Here is a 21072-nt window from a genome sequence, read left to right on the forward strand (position 1 = left end):
ACTTATTTATGTTTATATAAAATTGATAAAATTACTGTTTATAGGCCAAGCTATCTTGGTCGGCGGACTTACGTTATTTTAACAAAGCTGGCACTTTGTCAGCGGATGGATTAAGGCTTTCTGTTGGCAAAATTCCGTACCTTGAAGTAAGTAGAATATTACTCACAAAAGTGGGCCCCATAACAAAACTGTCTGCTCGTTTGCTCGCTCGTTCAGCCATAAGACGTCCATACTGGGCATAGGGCTCCTCCAAAGATCGCCACGATGATCTGTCCAAACTGAACAAAGTATTCAATTTGATACTTGGCCATCGTTCCAACTTCACTAAGGATTTTATGGTGAAAAGTCCCATTTGAAATGTCGTAAGTTTGGGATCCATGGGATCTTGAACTCATACCTACGATTATCATGTTTTGACAGTTAAACGTTCTATAAAATTGTCAATATTCAATTTTCCATTTATTAGATAACTCAATATTCAGGGTGTCCCAAAAGGTTACGTTCATATAATAGGAAGGGGGATGATAGGGGTGGTCACAAAGGTCACCAGAAAAATTAAATAAAAACTCCCCATTTGATATTAAAAAAAATGGCATTTTTTAAAAACTTTAAAATTTTACACCTTCTTATCGTCAATAACCCTTTATCAATATGAAATAAAAATAACAAAACAACTAACAAAGATTTTAAAGAAAATTAAAATTGCCCCAGAAGGTGTAAAATTTTTAAGTTTTTAAAAAATGTCATTTATTTTTTTTAATACCCAGAGGGGAATTTTTATTTTATTTTCTGGTGAACCTTGTGACCACCCCTATCATCCCCCTTCCTATGTACGTAACCTTTTGGGACACGCTGTATAATAAGCTTTACTGAAGATAAATGGTTAATTATGATCTATATATTATGATTTATATGACTTCCTAAATTAGAAAACCATTGACGATAAGGATATCCATTTAATATTCTAATTTTATATCGAATCCACTTTATTTTTGCGTTGATAGACTAATATGAATTTTAATAACTTCCTTAGTTTTTTTTCTTACAATGATTTTCTGCTCAACAATAGATTCACTCTATTATTTCTTGATTACTTATTAATATTATAAAAGCAAATATTTGGACAGATAGATGGATGTTTGTTAGAAGGTATCCCCAGAACTGCTAATTAGACAACATAGCATAAAAGAAAACATGGGCTAATAATTTTTTTTTTATCATTCACAGACTGAGTCGCAGGCGACAGCTACTCTATCTATAACTGTATACCTCTGTTCTTTATTACAAATGTAAATGCTATATTTTGGATGGATGGATATTTTATGGCCTATAACTCTAGATCAGGTGAACAGATCTTCTAGGATTTTTATGAAAGAACTAGCTGACGCCTGCGACTCCGTTCGCGCGGTATTAAAAAAAACTTCCAGACTAAGTTCTACGTCTTTCTCACAGTCATTCTCGATATACCTTTAAAAACAACCATGCAGGCATCCAAACATTCGTATTTATGATATTAGTAAGATAAATTAATCCTCTTAAAGTCTATAGTAGGGATGAGATTTTGATATTCTACTTCACGCGGACAAAGTCGCGATAGCTATCAAACGATAAGACGCGTCGCAAGTCCACGGGTCGCCGATTAGAAATAAAAACAAGTGTGCGTCAAACAAGCAAGTCAGTCTGCATTGAGTTACGGTGTTGGATATATTCGTGGAGCATTCGCTAACGAGAAGTGTTCTCATAATGATTTCGAAGATGATAATATTTCTGACGGTCGTGAGTTTGGCGTGTGCCGCCGTTTGGATGGGAAAGCCACCCAAAAAACCCCATAATTTAGGTATGTCAACTTTCTCTATACCGTTTGACGTATTTATGTTTATATTATTGAATTATTTTATGTGGTTAAAAATGATTTAAGAATCTGTGTAAAAGAATTATACATTTAATATTTTTGGAAATAATAGTGAAAGTTTATTTTATTTTAAAAATTAAGCTATATAATGACCAATTTAAGAAAAAAATTAAAAATAATTCGGTCCTTATATGTCGTCTTATGTATTTTATGTGTCCGTATGTAACAGATTAGTAAACATAAATTATGTTATTCTTTCTTTTCATAATCTACTCTCTACATTTTATTATTTAATTAAATATCGCATAATACAGAAATATTCAGATATGTACATAAACATAAACTCGGGGGAATCTTAATGCACTCGTCATGTGTAATTTTAATGAACAAGCGAAATAAACAGTGATTAACTAAATGAAGAGTATGTTCAAGTAACTCGATAATTGTAGTCATTAAAGCTTTTAAAATTTCGATTTTTAAGTTCATATCCAACTTAGGTAAAGCAACACGTAATGTATTATTTGGTTCATGGTCATTCTGATTAATTTATTTATAAACTAGCTGTCGCCCGGAACTTTGTCTGCGCGGAATAAAAAAAATAATTAGTAGTCTATGTATTCGTCCAGGCTATGTTGTATCGTCATCAGCTCACAAGACGTCCCCACCGAGGGGACCCATAAGTTAGGGGTGACTAGGCCATAGTCAACGGTGGAGAAGTGCGGGTTGGTTTACTTCACTCATATCTTTGAATTTTTTCTGAGATATGTGCAGGTTGCATCACGATGTTTTCCTTCACCGAAAGAACGTCGGATAAATGTACATATGCAAGTTGAAAATCAAGACCTGCAGATTGCGAGTCAATTGCTTGACTAGCTAGCTATGTTGTATATATTTACCAAATTCGGTGACATCCATGCAGCTGTTCTGCAGATACTTTCCAACTAACATCCATCCAAACATTCGCATTTATAATATTAGTAAGAAGTAAGATATGTACTCTGTATAAAATTCTTGTGTCATTGTTTGTGGTTGCACTTCTTTGAAACATCTAGACCTTATTTTTATATTATTTAAACATAAATAAGTATTTATAGAATTGACAATAGATCGTAAAATATATTTTATACTACAGGATGATTAAATAATCTTAATATTAAAAAATATATATTTTTTTATTTTAGCATTGGAACACATAAGTTAGTAATTTTAATAGCTACTTACAAGTAATTTAACAGTTTTTTTTTATAAAATTTAAATAGTTGCATTTTTTTGTAATTTTCGGTATATTTATTATTATAGCGCACAAATAACTGCTTCATTACAAAATATTGGTCATCAGAGTTACACAGGTCTTCATAATATATCTTATTATTGTCTTTTGACATAAGATAACCTTAGAGATAATATGTTGTATGACATAGTAGTCATTTGCGTTCGTTTATAAATACCTACATATTTCTACGGATAATAAACATATAAGATTTTATTGTTAGAATGAATGTAATTTTTATTCAATGGATCGTAAATGTCTACGGAAATAGACAATCATCGTGCGAATAAAAAAACGCAGATATCATAATGATTTCCTCCTAGGTTCGAATCTGCTATTCAATTTTTATCTTATACTAGCTGTCGACCGCAACTCTGTCCGCGAGGAATTAAAAATAACTTAATAAGTAGCCTATATGTTTCAGGCTTTGGTTTACATTGCCAAATTTCAGCAAATTTAGTTGACCCTTTCTGGAGATACTTTCAATCCATCCATCCATCCATCTAAACATTCTCATTTATAATATTAGTAAGATTATAGCAAGCTTCGAGTATTTTTTGAATGGTTAAAAGTTAAATTACACAATTTGCCTTTGTAAAAGGAAAGCTGTAGTTCCAAATTAAAAATATTAAAATCACAAATAAATCAAATAGTTTATTAATTGATAAAGCGGACGCGAATCGAATCGTCTTTATTGTTTTCGTTTAAACCTGTTTTGTTTTCGTAGGAATCTTCAGTCTCATCATTCATTCAATGAACGAGATTGCAGACGGCGCCAAGATGGCATTTTACAAGAATTATATCGGAATAGTCGCCGGCAAGATGGCGCCGATTAACAAATTAATCGAGATGTTTACTTCACATATTGTTTTGGAATATTTCTTTAATTGGATGCCACATCCGCTTCCTAATTATGACAGTAAAATTACTAATTAATAAAGAAATAAGTTTGATTAAGAATACGCATGGAATATTATCTCGCTCTCTAAAATCTGCTCTAGTATATTGTAGAGAATAACCGTGAGTTTCTGAGTTCGAAATCTCTGTTTAAAATATATCGTCATCTCTGTCATTATCTTTGACAAAACAGAGTAAGCAATATGTTTTAAACGAAGATTTTGGTCTCAGAAACTGACTATAAGTATACTTACTCTGACTTAGATAAAGATGTACAATTAAAATAATTAAAATCACTAATAACTTCATCAGAGCCTTAATACTGTTATTTAGGTATCGATTGTTAAATAGAATATACAAAAAACCAAACAAAACACGGCCGTGTTTTGGAATATCCTGTCCTGGACGTTATTTCCAAATTAATACGACTTTAGAGTCCTTTAAGAATGGAGCATATCACCTCCTGAAAGGTCAGCAACACATTTGCAGTTCCTCTGGTGTTGCAAATGTCCATCGTAGTTGATCACCTCGGTGTTCACGCCCTTTTCTCTTATAAAAATGCTGTACAGCTTGTTCATCATCATCAGCTCACTTTACGTCCCCACCGAGGGGCTCGGAGCCTACCCTAAGTTAAGGGTGATTGTTTATATGGCAATACTTAAATGATGATACAGCTCGTTACTACGCGTATATTCAAAAATTTACAAAATTAAATTTATATGACTGTCGTAAAATCAAACATCCGACAATCGTTTAACTGAAGGTCTGATTAAAGTAGTTTTTTGTTTTATTGCTTTTATCAAAATTTAACCATGAATTATTTAAACATTTACCTCGTTCTGACGTCATAGATTCAACAATAAGGTTAAATAAAACGATCAACTTTTTCCGCAACATCCAATCTCATACGTTTGTAATACGTAGTAGAGACAAGATATTTTAACTACCCCGATATATGATGTTGTGAAATTGCATTTATTATCATCTCTAATACTTTGAAAGATCGTATTTCACGTAAGTGCGTACAGCACAGTATGAAAATGAAAGTTTTGATATTGAACAAAAAAAAAACATTTTTCATAATATAGGTGGGGGTCTGTCTTTTTAACTAGTTAAAACTGTGTTTTGGGAGACAGCGCCAGCGACATCTTATTTATTACCTAAAATAAATTAAGAGTTAGTAAATATGTACATCGGTCAAGCAGTTTCCATGGAGTACGGTAACTAACAATGTGATACGAGAATTTTATATGTAATATTAAGTTGATTGTATGTTTGTTACAATAGATATATTGATTGCTGCACTTATACGTATTGAACAACAGATTTAAAAGATATTTATTTCGCCTCTGCAGGGTCAAGGTTCTTAATTGTAAATATGACACAAGGTCAAATTATTTTTGAAGAGTTCTTCACATAACTTTACTTTGTTTACTTAACGATGATGTCATTAAACATATAGACACGTCATTATTGTTTATTTCTTTTGGTACCCTACACTTATCGTATACCGTAGTGCTAAACATATGTCATGAAATTATAAACTAGACAGTTTATAATGCGTCTAGGTAAATCATAGAGCGTCGGTGGCTCAGGGGTCAAGCACTTGACTTGCAATTGTGTTTTTCGATTTCCGATTTACATATGTACATTTATCCGACGTCCTTACGGTGATGGAAATCATAGTAATGCAACCTGCACATATCTGAGAAGAAATTCAAAGATATGTGTGAAGTCAACCAACCTGCACTGGGCCAGCGTGGTTGACTATGGCCTAGTCACCCATAACGTAGGGTTAGCTAATAATGAGGCAAATTATCTTACCAATATTATAAATGCGAATGTTTAGATGGATGTTTGTTCGAAGGTATCTCTAGAACGGCTGAACGGATCTCGATGAAATTTGGAATACATATAGAACATAGTCTGGAAAAACACATAGGCCATTATATATTTTGTTATTTCGCGCGGGCGAATTCTCGGTCAACAGCTAGTAAACTATAAAATTTGTTACTCTATGAATTAAAAACATTTTAATGTTTTTAATAAGTTCTTTTAAACTTGGACTTTATCAAGTTTAACGCAGTATTAACAATTGCCATGAGGATGGGACAAAATAAAGAAAAATTAAAAACAATATATACCTGTAAATTTCGTTGAATAAAATTCGTTCTGTATATTTATAAACGCAAGGTCTTTCCAACAAAAAGAGTTCAACGCATTCATAAAATCGAAAATAGTCGCTCTACATTCCATGCATATTAACTTCTCCAATGAATATACGAATACAAAACAAAAATATATTCTAGTAGCTTCTGTTCGCTTGTAAATATTATAATAATAAAAATATCTAGCTAAATATATCCATATTCGCTTTACACTTGACCCATTATAATCATCACCCCCTATAGTCAATCACTAATATACAACAAGAACATCGCAAGCCAATGAGTAGGTCTTTAGTAATAAAAACTTTTTTTTATTCCAAATTAAATTTTTTACTGAAAAACTAACCCATAAAGTAGTTTTTGAGTTATCTATGTAAGAATCCGGAGAGGTAGTTTATATGTATATCTAAATTTCGAATTACTGGGGCGGGGGGGGAGCAGCTGCTACATGGATCTTATTGTAATTTAGCATAGATGTAGACCATTGGAAGAACACAGACGACTAATAAGTTTTTTTTTTAATTCGGCTCGTACACAGTCGTGGGCGACAGTTATTTATAACAATATATTCATTTAATTTTAATTCGCAAAATGTGTGTTAACCTTTATTTCTTTTGTTTACAGAAAATAAAGAAGGTTGTTACATTCGGGAGATAAATGATGTAATATCATACAATGACGAGATTTCACCAATCGGATACTGCGTAAGAATCGAATGTGGAAAAGATTTTATACATTATGCTTCGTAAGTATTTCTTTTAAACTTATTGATAACTATCGCACGTGACTCCTTCCGCGCGGAATGAGCAAAAAAATAGTAGCCTATGTGTTCTTGCAGACTATGCTAAATTTCAGCGAGATCAATGCAGCCGTTCTGGATATATATTCTCTTAAATCTTAGCTGAACTAACCTAAAATAAGCTTACAACTAATTTAGACAAATAGATAAAATATTGATAAATAATATTAAAAAGAGGCTGACAGCGCAACGCAAAATGTAAAAAACTGAGCTATAAGTCTATTCCAGTCTGTAATATATACATCTACTCAAAATTACATCCAAAGCCGTACAGCTGTTCAGGAGTTATGTGATTTTAAACATATTTATTTACGCAAACTTCAGCTTTTTAGTATGTAAGACAACAAATATTAGTAATACTACTAATATTATGTAAATACCTGATAATTCATGTTTTTTTTTCAGATGCGGCGTGGTTGTAACCGATGATCCTAAATGTCACATCACGGAGACAGACCTTCATAGACCTTACCCAGATTGCTGTCCAAAAATCAATTGTGAACTGGATAATAATCTTGTTTAAATGCAGCAGATGCGGTGTTATATGTTGGGAATTAAATGGTCACTAAGAGAGCCACTAAATGTAGATTATTTAATGCGAAATCTACACTAAAAGACTGCAGTAACCAATGACTGTGTGAAGTGTGGCAAAAAGATATTTAAGGCTATGAATTGGAAAAAGTTAAGATAACTTTCTTTTTACTAGTTACAAATGTATACAAGCCTTTTTATTTGTAAAAAAGTTATAATAATTGAATCTTTTCAGATTAATTTACATCAGTGTATAAAATGTATTAAACAAAAAAAATAAGCATTTAGTGTGTGAATAGGGTTTAATATTTTTTTGTGAAATTATGTGAACGCGCCTTTATTGTCAGTTTCCACTATATAAAGACTTGTATAAAAATGTATCTTTTTAATCTTATGCCATAGAAAAAAAACAGAGATATAATTTTAACTAGATATGTCAACAATGTAAATTCACGGTAAGAATATAAACATAACTGTGATATAAATCTGAATATTAATAAGTATATATCATACACTTTATCTTAGTATATTATCGATTCCCTGTTCCCGACATTACACCATTTGTCATGCTGCTTGAAGACTTTAGTTCCTTGTAGAAGAGTTTGAACGTAATTCATACTCGAGAAGCTATCTTGCCGCCAAATTGTTATAAAATAATTTATTTTTTAATTAAAAAGTTTTTTTTTGCAATTTCCTTTTCATTACAATACAATTTAAATAACCCATTTAATAAAAATTGTTATAAAAAAAAATCAAGACTACAAAAAAGTTTAATGATCCTGCATTAATCAGCTACTGTACGTTCAGTTCAGCCCCGGATGAACACTGAGTCTGGACATACAGACTTACCGCACGGGGGGTGCACCGGCAATAATCAACGGTGCACCCCCAATACGGAGCAGGGAGATATAAAACCTAATGCTGGTTACCAACGAATCAATCTATTTCTCCCAATATCTTGTCTTATATTTACCTAACTGTCTGACTAAGCATCATTTACTATGGTCGTTGATACGAACAGCTACCTTCCAAAGTTCCTTCAAAATCGGGTCAGCCGTTTTGAAGATAATTCGAAAATAATAAAAGTTATTAAAAAAAACTTTACATTTATTTGCTGCTTTATTGTCTCAGGCGCTTAAAACTAAACATAATTAAGACATTTTTAATTAGAAATCAACATTAACTATATATTAGAGACATGTAGCAATATTATACTAAAATTCAACAAAAAATATGTGAATACAGTGAACGTAGAATTTTACACTAAAAAATTTTGTGCATTCATAATAATAATATTAAGAGAAATTATGTTGGCAAAATTCAATCGTGAATTTAATACGAGATTTTATATAAAACCATAACTTTCAAGAATTTACGACGCCGATATCACTTCAGGTTATAAATTTAGCTTTACGTTATTATCCCAGATTTGACTCACAATTTCATTTCAATCCCTTAAAAACCAAATTGAATGTTACAAAGATACTAGATAATATGACGAATAAAATTTCAATAACAATGCAAATAACAAATATGTGATGAAGTCAGAAGACAGGGGTGAAGTGGAAGCTATTCCGCGTTTCGTCTGATGAGTGTGCGTCCCGGAGGCCTTATATAGTCCTCTTTCCCTTCCTACCATCTTTCTTATAAGGAAAGGATGGGAAGTGGAAGTGTACTTTCCGGATAAGAGGATGCATGGAAAGGGAAAATATTTTCTTTCTTTGCATCCTCTCCTCCGTCGATTAAAGGTAGGCAACGCATATGTTATTGCGTATGTCTATGGGCAACGGTCACCTCGCTATTTCAGCGATTTCAGGTGGCCGCTCGCTCGTTTGCCTCCTTCTGATATAAAAAAATATAAAAATAAATTGTTTTTACAAGCTACATCAATCAACAAAACTTTTCTACTAAAACCCTCCTCAATATCTTTCCCGAAGGATTTTTTGGTATTTCATTTATAAATGTTACTTCTTTTAACCGTTTATATGGTGCTACTCGTTTAGCTACAAACGCCATTATGTCTTCTTCATTCACTTTGGCACTATCTTTGACAACTATAAATGCTTTTGGTTTTTCGCCAGTTTTCTCATCTGGTATCGGAACAACGGCTGCATCAAATACTGCAGGATGCTCTTTACATACACTTTCAAGTTCAGCTGGTGGAACTTGGTACGCGTTTACCTGAAATACATTGTATTTTCCAATCTTAGTGCTTTCATATAATCATTTTTTTGCTATGGTAGAGCGCGCTTTAACATTTTCGCACGTATTGGCCAGGTTCGCCCGGTGAAATACCACGACCACACAAAAGACAGGCAGTGGAAGCAATTCCGCGTTTCATCTGATGAGTGTGCGTCCCGAATGCCTGAATATTTTAGTCCTCTTTCCCTTCTCATCCTTTCCTTATAAGAGAAGTGGAAGTGGATTTTCCGGATGAGGGGATGCATAGGAAGGGAAAATATTCTCTTTCTATGCATCCCCTCCTCTGTCGATCAAAGGTTGGCAACGCATCTACAATTGCGGATGTGCAATGGTCGCTTAGCTATTTCAGCGATTTCAATTAGCCGCTCGCTCGTTTGCCACCTTATAATATAAAAAAAAAATATTCGTGCCACACAAAGTGGAGTAATTAATTGTTAAAATATCATAGTTTATATCCAGACTAATGTAATGTAATCCAGATCTTATATTATGACGGATATTTACCTTGATTAGCTCCTTGAGTCTATCTGCTATTGTCACAGCTCCAAAATCATCTACTTTTGCTAAGTCTCCAGTTCTCAGCCAACCGTTTTCTAAAAATACTTGGTTATTTGCTTCTGGATTGTTCTTGTAACCTTTCATTATATTTGGTCCCTTTATTACTAATTCTCCGACCTATAATGATATTAAAATACAATTAATTACAGAATTAATATAGAGTTTTAGTCATTTGATCTTTCTTTAAAAACATGGAAACGTTATCAAGTTTAACGTATGATTGTGGCGTATATCAGAACTGTAGCATTCGTTGTGCTATATTTGGCTCGTTCACGTACCGACACGTGTTGCCGGCTCAAAGGTCTGACATCGGCTGACGTCCCCTCTCTCCGGCATGTACTTATGGCGTGTACGCTCGAGACAAACAACACTACGTTTATGCATACACTACAAGAACCAAAAACATTTTCTCATTTAGTTTGTACCATCCTTCTATAATTTTATTGTATATCAGTAAGATCATAGTGACGATTTACGTTTTCTGTTATTTTTACTTTAAGAAAACTGTAGTTCTCTAATTTCTTACCTCATCTGGTCCTAGATTGTTATTATTACCATCAATTATCCTTAGGGAACTGTTAGGTAAAGCGAATCCTACTTTTGTGTAGTCCTTGTATCCAATTGGATTAGCAGTTGCAAGTGGACTGGTTTCCGTAAGACCGTAAGCTTGGGCGAAGTGGGCACTGGGCTGAAACATTACAAGTTTTAAGTTAACTTATGTTACTTTGAAGTTTGATCAAAATATAAAAGGTATCACTAACGTTACAACTACATTGTATCTCAAATTCCTTTTGTGCAATTTCTTCTACAACTCTTTGTTTATTTATCTTTTCACTCCCTCCGTTCAGGTAATTAACCTTTATTTTAAGGCTGTTTTATTTTTGTTTTATTACATAGAAGTAACTGCAATTTTCCTTTCCTGAAGACCTTGCGTAAGTAGAATAAAGAATAACATCTTAGAAAAAAACACTTACTTTGAGTTTACTTAAGAATTTTTCAATATCTGCCACAGGCAAAGGTGCAGCTCCACATGTTACGCATCTCAAGTGTTCTAAATATGTTGGTAGCACTTGAGGATATGATCCCATGAACAATACTGTAAAAAATAATTGGTTTAAACCAAAATTTATTTAAACTGAAATAGACATCATAAAGATTGTTATATTATTCAAAAACGCATTTCATTCTTAGATTGAAGTATTAATCGAAAAAAGTGCGATAAGATTATAATATTTTTTATTGGATCTTGTAATTTAAAATCAATAGATACATTTTATTACACAATTTATTAGATAAGCAAATTCGAATATCTAAAGAAATAATACAAACATACCTGTTGGTGGAGACAAGTAGAACAAGTTTAAATTAAAATTTGAAAGTATATTAACGAATGTTTCAGGTCTAAATTGTGGGACAGTCACCAACTTCGCTCCGACTGAGAACTTATGAAGAGTGACAACTGTTAATCCATAACTATGAAACATCGGCAAAGAGACCAGTACACTGTCTTGGTGTGATTCTGTGGAAGAGTATATTTCTCTTGATGTTTTACAAAATCCATAAAAAGTATTTTAGTCTTGCTTACATCGGACATGATGATTTTAAAAAATTGTTGTTCCAATTTTTTGATTTGTCTGCAAGTAATATTTTGAAAAGAATATAACAGCGTTAGACGCCAGCAACACCTGATGTACGAAAGGACCGGACCGACCAGTGCAATACTCCGAACCCTTAGGAGACATGCGTGTAGTGGAAGTAATTCCGCGTGTCGTCTGATGAGTATGCATACTGAAGGCCTAATTTTAGTCCTTTTCCCCTTCCCACCCTTATCTCATAACGAAAGATTTGGAAGGGGACAACAATTAAATGGAGGCAGGGACACATAACAAGGGAATTATTCTCTATCGGTGCGTCTCTTCCTTCGATTAAAGATTGGCAAGTCAGCTACAATTGCCAGCCGATGCTTCACTATTTGCCGAATTCATGTGGCCGAGTGATCATTTGCCACCCTATAATAAACAAAACTTACCTGTTGTAAACTCGTATTGTCTACATTCTGTATCCTGTTGTACTAAATTAGCTACGATGTTTTTATTTGTCAATTCAACGCCCTTTGGTAAACCAGTAGTTCCACTAGAATAAGGTAGAAATGCAAGGTCTTCTTCATTTCTTTTAACTTCTTTTAATATGCCTACATCTACATGATTGTCTTCAACTAATTCTTTAAAGGATATGGTCCCTTCTGGTAGATTTCCGTCTAAATTAATTACTATAATAGGAATATTTCTTTGGCTTAGTTTTAATGCTTCCTTGACCGTGTCAATTGTTTCTCGGACGACGAAAATTAATTTTGTGTCAGACATAGTTATTTGTCGTTGAATTTCGTCTGGAATTTATTGAGGTGTTATCATATTATTTAACATTTATCGTGGTGATCAGGGATTAGTTTACGACTGTTATCTGTTACTTTTATTTTTTCCACGACTTCGTGTGCTTGTATAACCTCTTTTGTTCTACCAAGGAGGATGGATGGCCATATAATATTGGACTTTAAGACCAACTTAAGGCATCATTCTTTTGGGCCTCAGATTTTAAATTTGAGAGATCAGAGCTTATATTTGTTTTGTTTAAAATAATACTTACATGCTGTGTAACTTGGATTCATGGTAGAGATGACGCCTCCGGCGTTAAGTGAACCAATCAGGGTCGTAAGGTATTCGGGCATGTTCGGCAATATAACTCCGATTGTATCTCCATTTTCTATTTTTAATTTCTTCCTCAAGTTAGCACCAAGCCTTTGCGACTGCTTATGTATTTGTTCGTACGTGTATTGCCGACCCGTAATTCCACATATCTAGAACGACAAGTTTCATCTTACATATCTCACTAATATTATAAATGCGAATGTTTAGAGGGATGGATGTATGTTTGTTTGATGGTATATCTACAACGGCTGAGCAAATCTCGATGAAATTTGGCATTAATATAGAACAGTGTGCAAAAACACGTAGTCTACTAATTGTATTTTTTTATACACAGCGACAGCTAGTCTGTACGTAATATCGATTTTTTTTCATGTATAACTGTGAATTATTAAACCATTTTATAATGCGATGAACCTTTGGATGTTTTGAGAATTGTCGGTAGAAAGCGCGCTAGTTTTTTCACTAGCGTGATTTTTTAAAAAGCTAGACCCAATATGTAACTGGTGTCAAATGACATTAACACAGAAAAAAAACGTCACAAGCCAAAATACAATTGAACACTGTTTAAGTTTTTATGAGTAGGCCCATAGGTGTCTTCTTTCAAGGTCAACGACGTCAAGGTAAACCTGATTTAAATGCCGTTTGAACAGACGACGTTCGATTTTTTTTAGTTGTATACATATTTAAAATAAACGTCGTATTTTTTATACAGCCTAATTTAAATAATATAACTGTCATTGTTTTTATACGCAGCGATGAAAAGCTGATAACTCGTATTGTCACAAAAATAATGTTTTGTTATAACTTTTTAATTCTTAATAATGATATCAGATTAAATAAATTTCTAGTACTTTATCAAAAATTATATCGGAGTATAAGATACTTCGTGTCTTTATAATATGTCACTACATTTGTAATTTAAATACCTTCTTTACAGTTAGAAGATTGCAAAAAATAGAAATGTCCGCAGCTTATAGAAGTTAAAAGGTTTAGTTGTGTTTCATTACTCTAATGGTCATAATAGGGGATAAACAGAATGATAATATTTCTTCTAGGAAGAAGATTCATTTATCCCGTCAACAAGTCCACTTCCATTTATAAGAAGAAATAGAGGCCTGTCTCGAAAGTACTTGTATTTACTTAAGAAATAAAACTGTTCTTCTATTAGTGAACAACTTCTTATTACAAACTGTTAATTCTTTCTAGAAGCCCAAAACATTCTACACTCTTTAAAATTGTAAATTAAAAATATTGTTACCGCTGCAGTTTTCGTTGCCCACTTCTCCAAGTTGTTCACGAGATGTTCAGCAACGCTAACATTTGGAATTTCTATATCTTTAAACGGTGATTTGGCAATTTTATCACTTGTCCATACATGTTTCTTCTTTATTAATACACCAAGTAAGTTTCTAAACTCATGTTTAAATGTTTTATTTATCAATTGCGTTCTAAACATGTCAACTATATTGTTTTTATATGGAATACGTAATACGGGTTTTCAATCGCAACTTAATAGACCTAACTCACATAAAGTCCGCAATTGACTGAAGTAATCAAACAGCACTGACCATGACTGCATTGTGACCGTTGTATAAATAAAGACGATCTTTGAAAACGAACACGACAGTATTTATGCTGTAAAATAATTTATTTATTAACTCTTATTGCTATTGTAAAGTATACAAAGTCATAATTAAAACTAATTTTATAATTTTTTCTAATTATTGGCCACGGCACTATTGCGCTTCCGTCTGCGAAACCCCCTGATAGTAGCTGACCCTATTCGAAAAAAACAACAAAAGGTCTCACATCGGTAACCTAATGGTGTCGTAATCTCGGATTTTAATTTATTTCGGGTCTCTCACTTCTTCAAAATTTATATAACTAATGCAAATTCTGTCTCTCTTTCTCTTCTTAGCTTGTATCCCGTATCGTTAACTAATCTACTAACTAATCGTTAACTCTAAATACAAAATTAACTTTTTGTTTAACGTTCGTTATTATTAATGCATTTTAAAATAGCATTACCAAATCTTATTACGCTTCGGTGTAAATTAGGACAGTGCCACCAATTATCATACTTGTTCAATATATAAAGATAATTTTGGACGATTTCGATAACACCGCAAAACGTGGCCATTCAAAGTTCAATGCTATTTATTTTGTTCAGTAACAATGTAATATTCTAATTTAATAAAATGCCATCTAACCCACCCAGAATGGTGAAGTTGCCACTGAGGAAGAACCTAAGTGTAGAGTTAATGTAATAAAACACTATGCATCTGTTCATGTAGACACTAAAAATACAGTGTGAAATAACTTAACAGTCTGGTACATGCGACAGTAAATGTTCATTGTTAAAACGAAATTTTATTCGGTAGTTATCCAATTTTTATGTTTTTCTTTGAAGAGGCTAAAGGTGTCTTTGTTTAAATAATCCGCATTTTTATATAGTATATACAGATGTAAGAAATCTTTATCTTATATATAAAATTCTCGTGTCACAATTTTCGTTCCGATACTCCTACGAAACGGCTTGACCGATTCTTATGAAATTTTGGGAGCATATTCTGTATGTCTGAGAATTGGCTACTATCTATTTTGTAATCCCGCGCAGACGGAGTCGCGGGCAACAACTAGTGATTTCTAAAAACAGGATGTAATTTGATGACGAATAAATTTTTTGTTACTATCGTTTTTTTTTAATACTAGTCAATTCATAAGGCATTTATGACATGTCGGAATATTTGTCGAGTCATAAATACGTTTTATTTCTGCAAATCACCTTCATGTTCCAAAACAGGTAACATCTTTGTACTGCTAAATAGATAGTTAAAGAACAAATGATGTTTACGTCCACGCACATACATATAGACACACCTAACCGTGTAAATCTATCAATTATTATAATTTAGTATTAGGGTAAATGAGTTAGTTATTGCCGTTGGAAAGCCTTTAACTTTCAACTTACTATACTCAATTTTATATGAAGAATATTTTTTTGGAACTTACAATGCATTATGAAAGTACAAATCAGATTTCAGAAATTTGTTATACATTTGACAACCTAAATTAGATTATTTTATATCATACAAGCTGTTGCCCGCGACTCCGTCTGCGGGATTATAACATAGATAGTAGCCGATTCTCAGATATACAGAATATGCTCACAAAATTTCATGAGAATCGGTCAAGCCGTTTCGGAGGAGTATGGGAACGAAAATTGTGACAAGATAATCTTTATATATATAATTCTTCTGTGAGTGTGTATGTCACTGAACTTCTCTAAAACGACTGGACCGATTTTGATGAAATTTTTTGTGTGTGTTCAAGGGGATCTGGCAATGGTTTACATTCACAATTTTCATCAAATATTAACTTCATATTAATTTATTCAAATTAAAGACGTGTAGACAGGACAACGTCTGTCGGGTCCGCTAGTTTTATATATAAGATATATTACAAAGACTAGGGCATGAGAAGAAAATTAATAAAGTTGTTAAGGACGTTCGATATAGAGCTGTGATAAATAAAAAAGAAGACTAGTAGATACTGTTCTGGACTCTTGTTATAGAGCAGGGCAAAACCTATATAATTTTCTATCTGTTAAGTGCCATACGTGGCAATTACTTTTAATATAACAAAGATAGGAAATAAAACAACATATTGGATGTACTATAAAATTTATTTGGAACATTAAATACAAGTAAATAAGTGTATAAATAATTCTAAAAGTAACCATACTAGCTGTTACTAAAAAGGAAGGAACCATGAGTTTCGCTATAAATCCAGTAGAAAAATATGCGATCTCAATTATTTTGTCCAAAGAGAATGAAGCATGTTCTTTTACATGTGTTTCGGTGAAGAAAAACTCATGGTAAAATAGACTAGAAGAAACATTGAGTTTCGGCAGTATTTTTCTCATTCAGGATGAAGAAAATTTAGTTTAAAATCGACCTGCTTTACCTTGTTTGAAAGCCCTTACAATAGAGTAATAATTTATTATATATATAACTTTTTTAAAATATAAAACTGCCTTTTTATAACTAGATAAAACAAATGCTAAGATTAATAAAAAAATATAATATTTGATAACAATCCTGACAGCTTATTCAAGTAGTACCTTTCATTTAAAATATTGCTCTTTATTGTAACATACCTTTTGCAAATACTTGTGCCTTATGAGACCCTTAGTGAAGATTTTTTAATCTATATTAAGGGACACCGAATACAAAAAAAACAGTGGTAATAAATGTCATTGTGTAGATTTTTTATTCATTTGTTAATTATTAAAATAAATACAAAATAAAAATATTAAACAATAATGGTCCTTTCCAGTCTTATTTACCCTATTTACTTAATTAACAATATTATTAAAATAACAACGTAAATACTTAAAAACTATAGACCGACAATATTAAAATTTATAGACCAAAATGATATCATTACGGTATAATGGGTTGACGATAGACAAACACTGAGATTAGAAGTTCTATATGAAATTCTTAGTAAGTTAGACTTAAAGTAGATTAATATAGAAGATTTAAGATAGTCCAAAAAAAAAACTGTAAAGGTTAACATTTTCATCGAATATCGAAAAACAGCTCAAAGCGCACGACAAAGTATCCATTCCACTTTATAAACCATTTTATTAAGCAGAAAACAATTATGTAAGTGAAAAGTACAAGTATTAAAAAAAATACTTATATAATAGTTTTTTTGGAATGCCACATAAATGATATCCAAATTTCGATCTTATCTTAATTTTTGTTTTATGAAATGTTCAATACAATATATCAGTTGACTCTTACTATTAAAATGCCTTAACAGTATTTCTCTTTCAATATTCGTCTTAGAATTTTTCCCGCCGAACTTTTTGGTATACTGTCTATGAACATTATATCGTTAATTTTTTTGTAAGGTGCTACCTTCTTTTCAACAAATTCACTTATCTCTTTAGCACTAGTATTAGAATTTGATTTTAGAACGACAAAAGCTTTAGGAGATTCTCCTTTTCTTGGATGAGGTACACCAATGACAGCTGCCTCACTAACGTCAGGATGTTCACGAAGAACTGCCTCCAATTCCGCCGGAGGCACTTGGAAGCCTTTTACCTGTAATTTACGTGGTCAAATGATTACTACTGGCTATGATAATTATGATCTCGATGTTCTATTTTCGGTTGAAATAGTCATAAAGCCCCATTAATGGGATTATTCAGGATATCATGGATGCTATCAAGAATGTTAAATAGAATTGAAATAGACTCATACGTTTCGTTATGCCGTTCAGCAGTGGACGAATTAGGGATGAATATGATGATGATACGTTTCGTTTTGCGATAGAAGTGCTGTTTTTTGTTTTCTCCTATTATTTATTTGCTCCTTAGGAGAGAAGAATTTGGGACACATATTTAAATATTCAAAACATCTGTAACAACTGACTATGAAAGTCACTGTAACCACACTTCTCGATTTTTTTGCTACTTCCTTTAATTAAAGAAAAGATATATAGCGTAAGTAGTACGTAGAAAGAACTAGTACTATCTAGTAGTTCTGGGAAATATTCTTAAAACAGAGTTGAAAAAACTAACTTACATACAATCACTCGCTTTACCATTTAAAAAAGTAATTTTAATTACTTCCTTGTTAACTATGTTCTCAGATAGACTAGTTATTTTATTACTGAATGAATAGACCCACATTTAACTGTTAGTCAGAGTGAGTTATAACTTAATTAAACTTATTATTATTGAATAGACTCTCGAACTATTGAATATTGGATACAGACGTTCTATTTGATTTAAAGCCAGAAGAGTTTCTGTAAGGGTTCTCTTATAAAATCAATATTTAATTGTACAACATAATATTGACCTAATAAAAGTCAGCATTTGTATGTTAATATAAATGCTTCAGTGAAAAAATACTTGTATTTTTATTATTTCCTTGCATTGATGAAAAATAAAAAAGAAGACTATTATTTAGAGCAATGCATTTGATATGTTTAGAATGCATGAGTTTTGTAACAACAATAATATTAAAACGAAAGTAACCAATAGTTTTAAATCTATTGGTTAATTCATTTGAATAGATGCCACCATGTTAGGAACCAACGACATTGACACTTGACTTTTTTTCTAATATTATGCATACCTTGATCAATTCCTTCAGTCTATCCGATATGGTGATTACTCCCGTGTGGTCCGCTATCGCCAAATCTCCTGTCCGGAACCAGCCGTCTTCGGTGAATGTTTCTTTGTCCGCAACGGCATTGTCTTTGTACCCCCTCATCACTTGTGGACCTTTTACTAACAGCTCGCCTTTCTGGAACATTTAAGATGTATTTTAAAATTCTTTGAGAAAAATCGTGGAAAATTTAGACTTCTGTTTTGCAACTAAACATTAATTATTTTGTTAGTCTTCTGTTTTTTTTTATCATATGGTGGCAAACGAGCGAGCGGCCACCTGAAACATACATAATTGCATATGCGTTTGCCTACCTTTAATCGACGTAAAATGGGATGCACAGAAAGAAAGTATTTTCCCTTCCCATGCATCCTCTCATCCGGATCTCTTCCACTTCCCATCCTTTCTTTATAAGAAAAAGGATGGGAAGGGAAAGAGGACTAAACTTGGACTTGGACTAGGACTTTGTTTTATTATTCCCGTAAGTTTAACTTCATGGAAATAAGATTAATATTTGATGAAATATCTCACCTCATTAGCACCTAAAGTTTTCATTTCACTGTTGACAATCTTCAGATTCGTGCTTGGTATAGGGTATCCAACACAACCGTAGTTATCCATACCTCGAGGAGTTAAGGCAACGACTGGAGATGTTTCAGTTAATCCATAACCTTGTCTGAAATCTAGCTTACGCTAGAAAAATCACATCACTATTATATTTGTATTGATGTTATCATATTAAGTTCCTATATTCCTACTTTATCGAAAACAATGGAAAGCGATGGTTACAAGTTAAGGGTGTGCTTATTTGTTACTTTATCGTCTTTTGTTTTTATCTATGCTATAAATTATGATACACAGGCTATTAAAAGTAATTTTTACCTTAAAATATTTATTTCTCCAAGACTACTAAGGTTTACCAATGGAGAGCGTTGTCAAAGCATTATTATGAAATTAATTAATATCTTCCAATTTACGTTTAGTACATAATTCCAGTAAAGTACGCTAATCAAATTATGACGTTGATTTAATTTATGTATAACAACCTCTGATTTAGTGAAGAATCTCTCTGCATCGGTTTCTGATAGCGGCGCAGCGCCGTTCACGATTGTTTCCAAGTACTGGAACTTCTTCGGTGAACTAGCAGGATGCGTCGCCATCATTATCACTGAAATTATTTTAAATGTCCTCTGGTCATTTCAATCCACTCTCATGTACTTCTTTAAACTCCAGTGGCAGTCAAGTTGACAACAACTTTAACTGACGAAAATGAAGAAAGTTTTTATTGGCCAATGATTATCAAGATGATAAATGACCATTTATTGAACACTTGATGATCAGTACTACAATACAATACTATTAATTGGTAATATATAAATTACAGGCCATAAGATTACGATTTACCAAAAAAAATTATTTTCTATTTTTTTTCTTAACTGATTATCTTCGATTTGATTTTCGTGATACTCACCAAGTGGTGGTGCAACAAATAAAACATTTGTCTTGTATTTTTCCAGTGCATCTAGCAATGTTTCCGGTTGAAACTTAGCCACCGTCACCAGTTTTATACCTTGTGACATTTTGTGAAACATCAATACTGAAGCACCGTATATGTGGAACAGAGGTAGAACTGTCATCACAGCATCCTGATGTGTGGCTGAAAAAAAGAAAGTAAGTTAAGACACATTTTACTATGATTTGGAAAACATTCGAGTTTAATTTTCTTGCCTATAATTTTTTTATCTGGAACTTACTTATATAATTTAATTGCTTATCTATAAGATTGTTTACATTTTTAATGGCTGATAAAATTAATCTTGCTTTAGATATTATGTACTATCAGTCACGTTATTTATCTACAAAGTGTTTATTAAACAATAATTACTTCTTTACAATCTAGTTTTT

The 21072-nt window shown here is 32.4% G+C and overlaps 3 protein-coding genes across 3 annotated transcripts in view; 1 reads left to right on the top strand and 2 right to left on the bottom strand.

Annotated features, from left to right (window-relative positions):
- Positions 1-1697: 1697 nt before the first annotated feature.
- On the top strand, positions 1698-8164 carry LOC106121824 (uncharacterized). The gene is given in 3 exon segments (NM_001312193.1): positions 1698-1837; positions 6812-6932; positions 7392-8164. Coding segments are annotated over 3 exon segments (333 nt in total). The 5' UTR covers positions 1698-1743; the 3' UTR covers positions 7510-8164.
- Positions 8165-9319: 1155 nt separating this feature from the next.
- On the bottom strand, positions 9320-14526 carry LOC106121651 (4-coumarate--CoA ligase 1-like). The gene is made up of 8 exons (XM_013317369.1): positions 14241-14526; positions 12921-13131; positions 12307-12663; positions 11611-11796; positions 11252-11373; positions 10804-10965; positions 10224-10394; positions 9320-9698 (listed from the first exon to the last, which is right to left on the bottom strand). The coding sequence occupies exons 1-8, from the start codon at positions 14436-14438 to the stop codon at positions 9408-9410; spliced, it is 1698 nt and encodes a 565-aa protein (XP_013172823.1). The 5' UTR covers positions 14439-14526; the 3' UTR covers positions 9320-9407.
- A 2159-nt stretch (positions 14527-16685) lies between these two features.
- The window catches only part of LOC106121575 (4-coumarate--CoA ligase 1), a 9678-nt gene continuing 5291 nt past the window's right edge, over positions 16686-21072 (bottom strand). Inside the window, exons 5-10 of the mRNA XM_013317287.1 lie at positions 20922-20983; positions 20639-20824; positions 20214-20335; positions 19699-19860; positions 19135-19305; positions 16686-18096 (exon numbers count right to left, since the gene is read on the bottom strand). Of these exons, the coding sequence (XP_013172741.1) occupies positions 17806-18096; positions 19135-19305; positions 19699-19860; positions 20214-20335; positions 20639-20824; positions 20922-20983 (994 nt within the window). The 3' untranslated portion in view covers positions 16686-17805. The remainder of the gene's footprint in view (positions 18097-19134; positions 19306-19698; positions 19861-20213; positions 20336-20638; positions 20825-20921; positions 20984-21072) is intronic.

Source organism: Papilio xuthus, unplaced genomic scaffold (genome assembly GCF_000836235.2).
Source record: "Papilio xuthus unplaced genomic scaffold, Pxut_1.1 DF826938.1, whole genome shotgun sequence".
Taxonomy (NCBI): domain Eukaryota; kingdom Metazoa; phylum Arthropoda; class Insecta; order Lepidoptera; family Papilionidae; genus Papilio; species Papilio xuthus.

Bases quoted from the DNA above. Each gene is read 5' to 3' on its own strand.
- LOC106121651 (XM_013317369.1), bottom strand. From the start codon at position 14,438: ATGTTTAGAACGCAATTGATAAATAAAACATTTAAACATGAGTTTAGA. The intron at 11,797-12,306 runs GTAAGTTTTGTT...ACTCTTCCACAG, and splicing joins ACAATACGAGTTTACAACAG to AATCACACCAAGACAGTGTA. The intron at 11,374-11,610 runs GTATGTTTGTAT...TATTTTTTACAG, and splicing joins CTACTTGTCTCCACCAACAG to TATTGTTCATGGGATCATAT.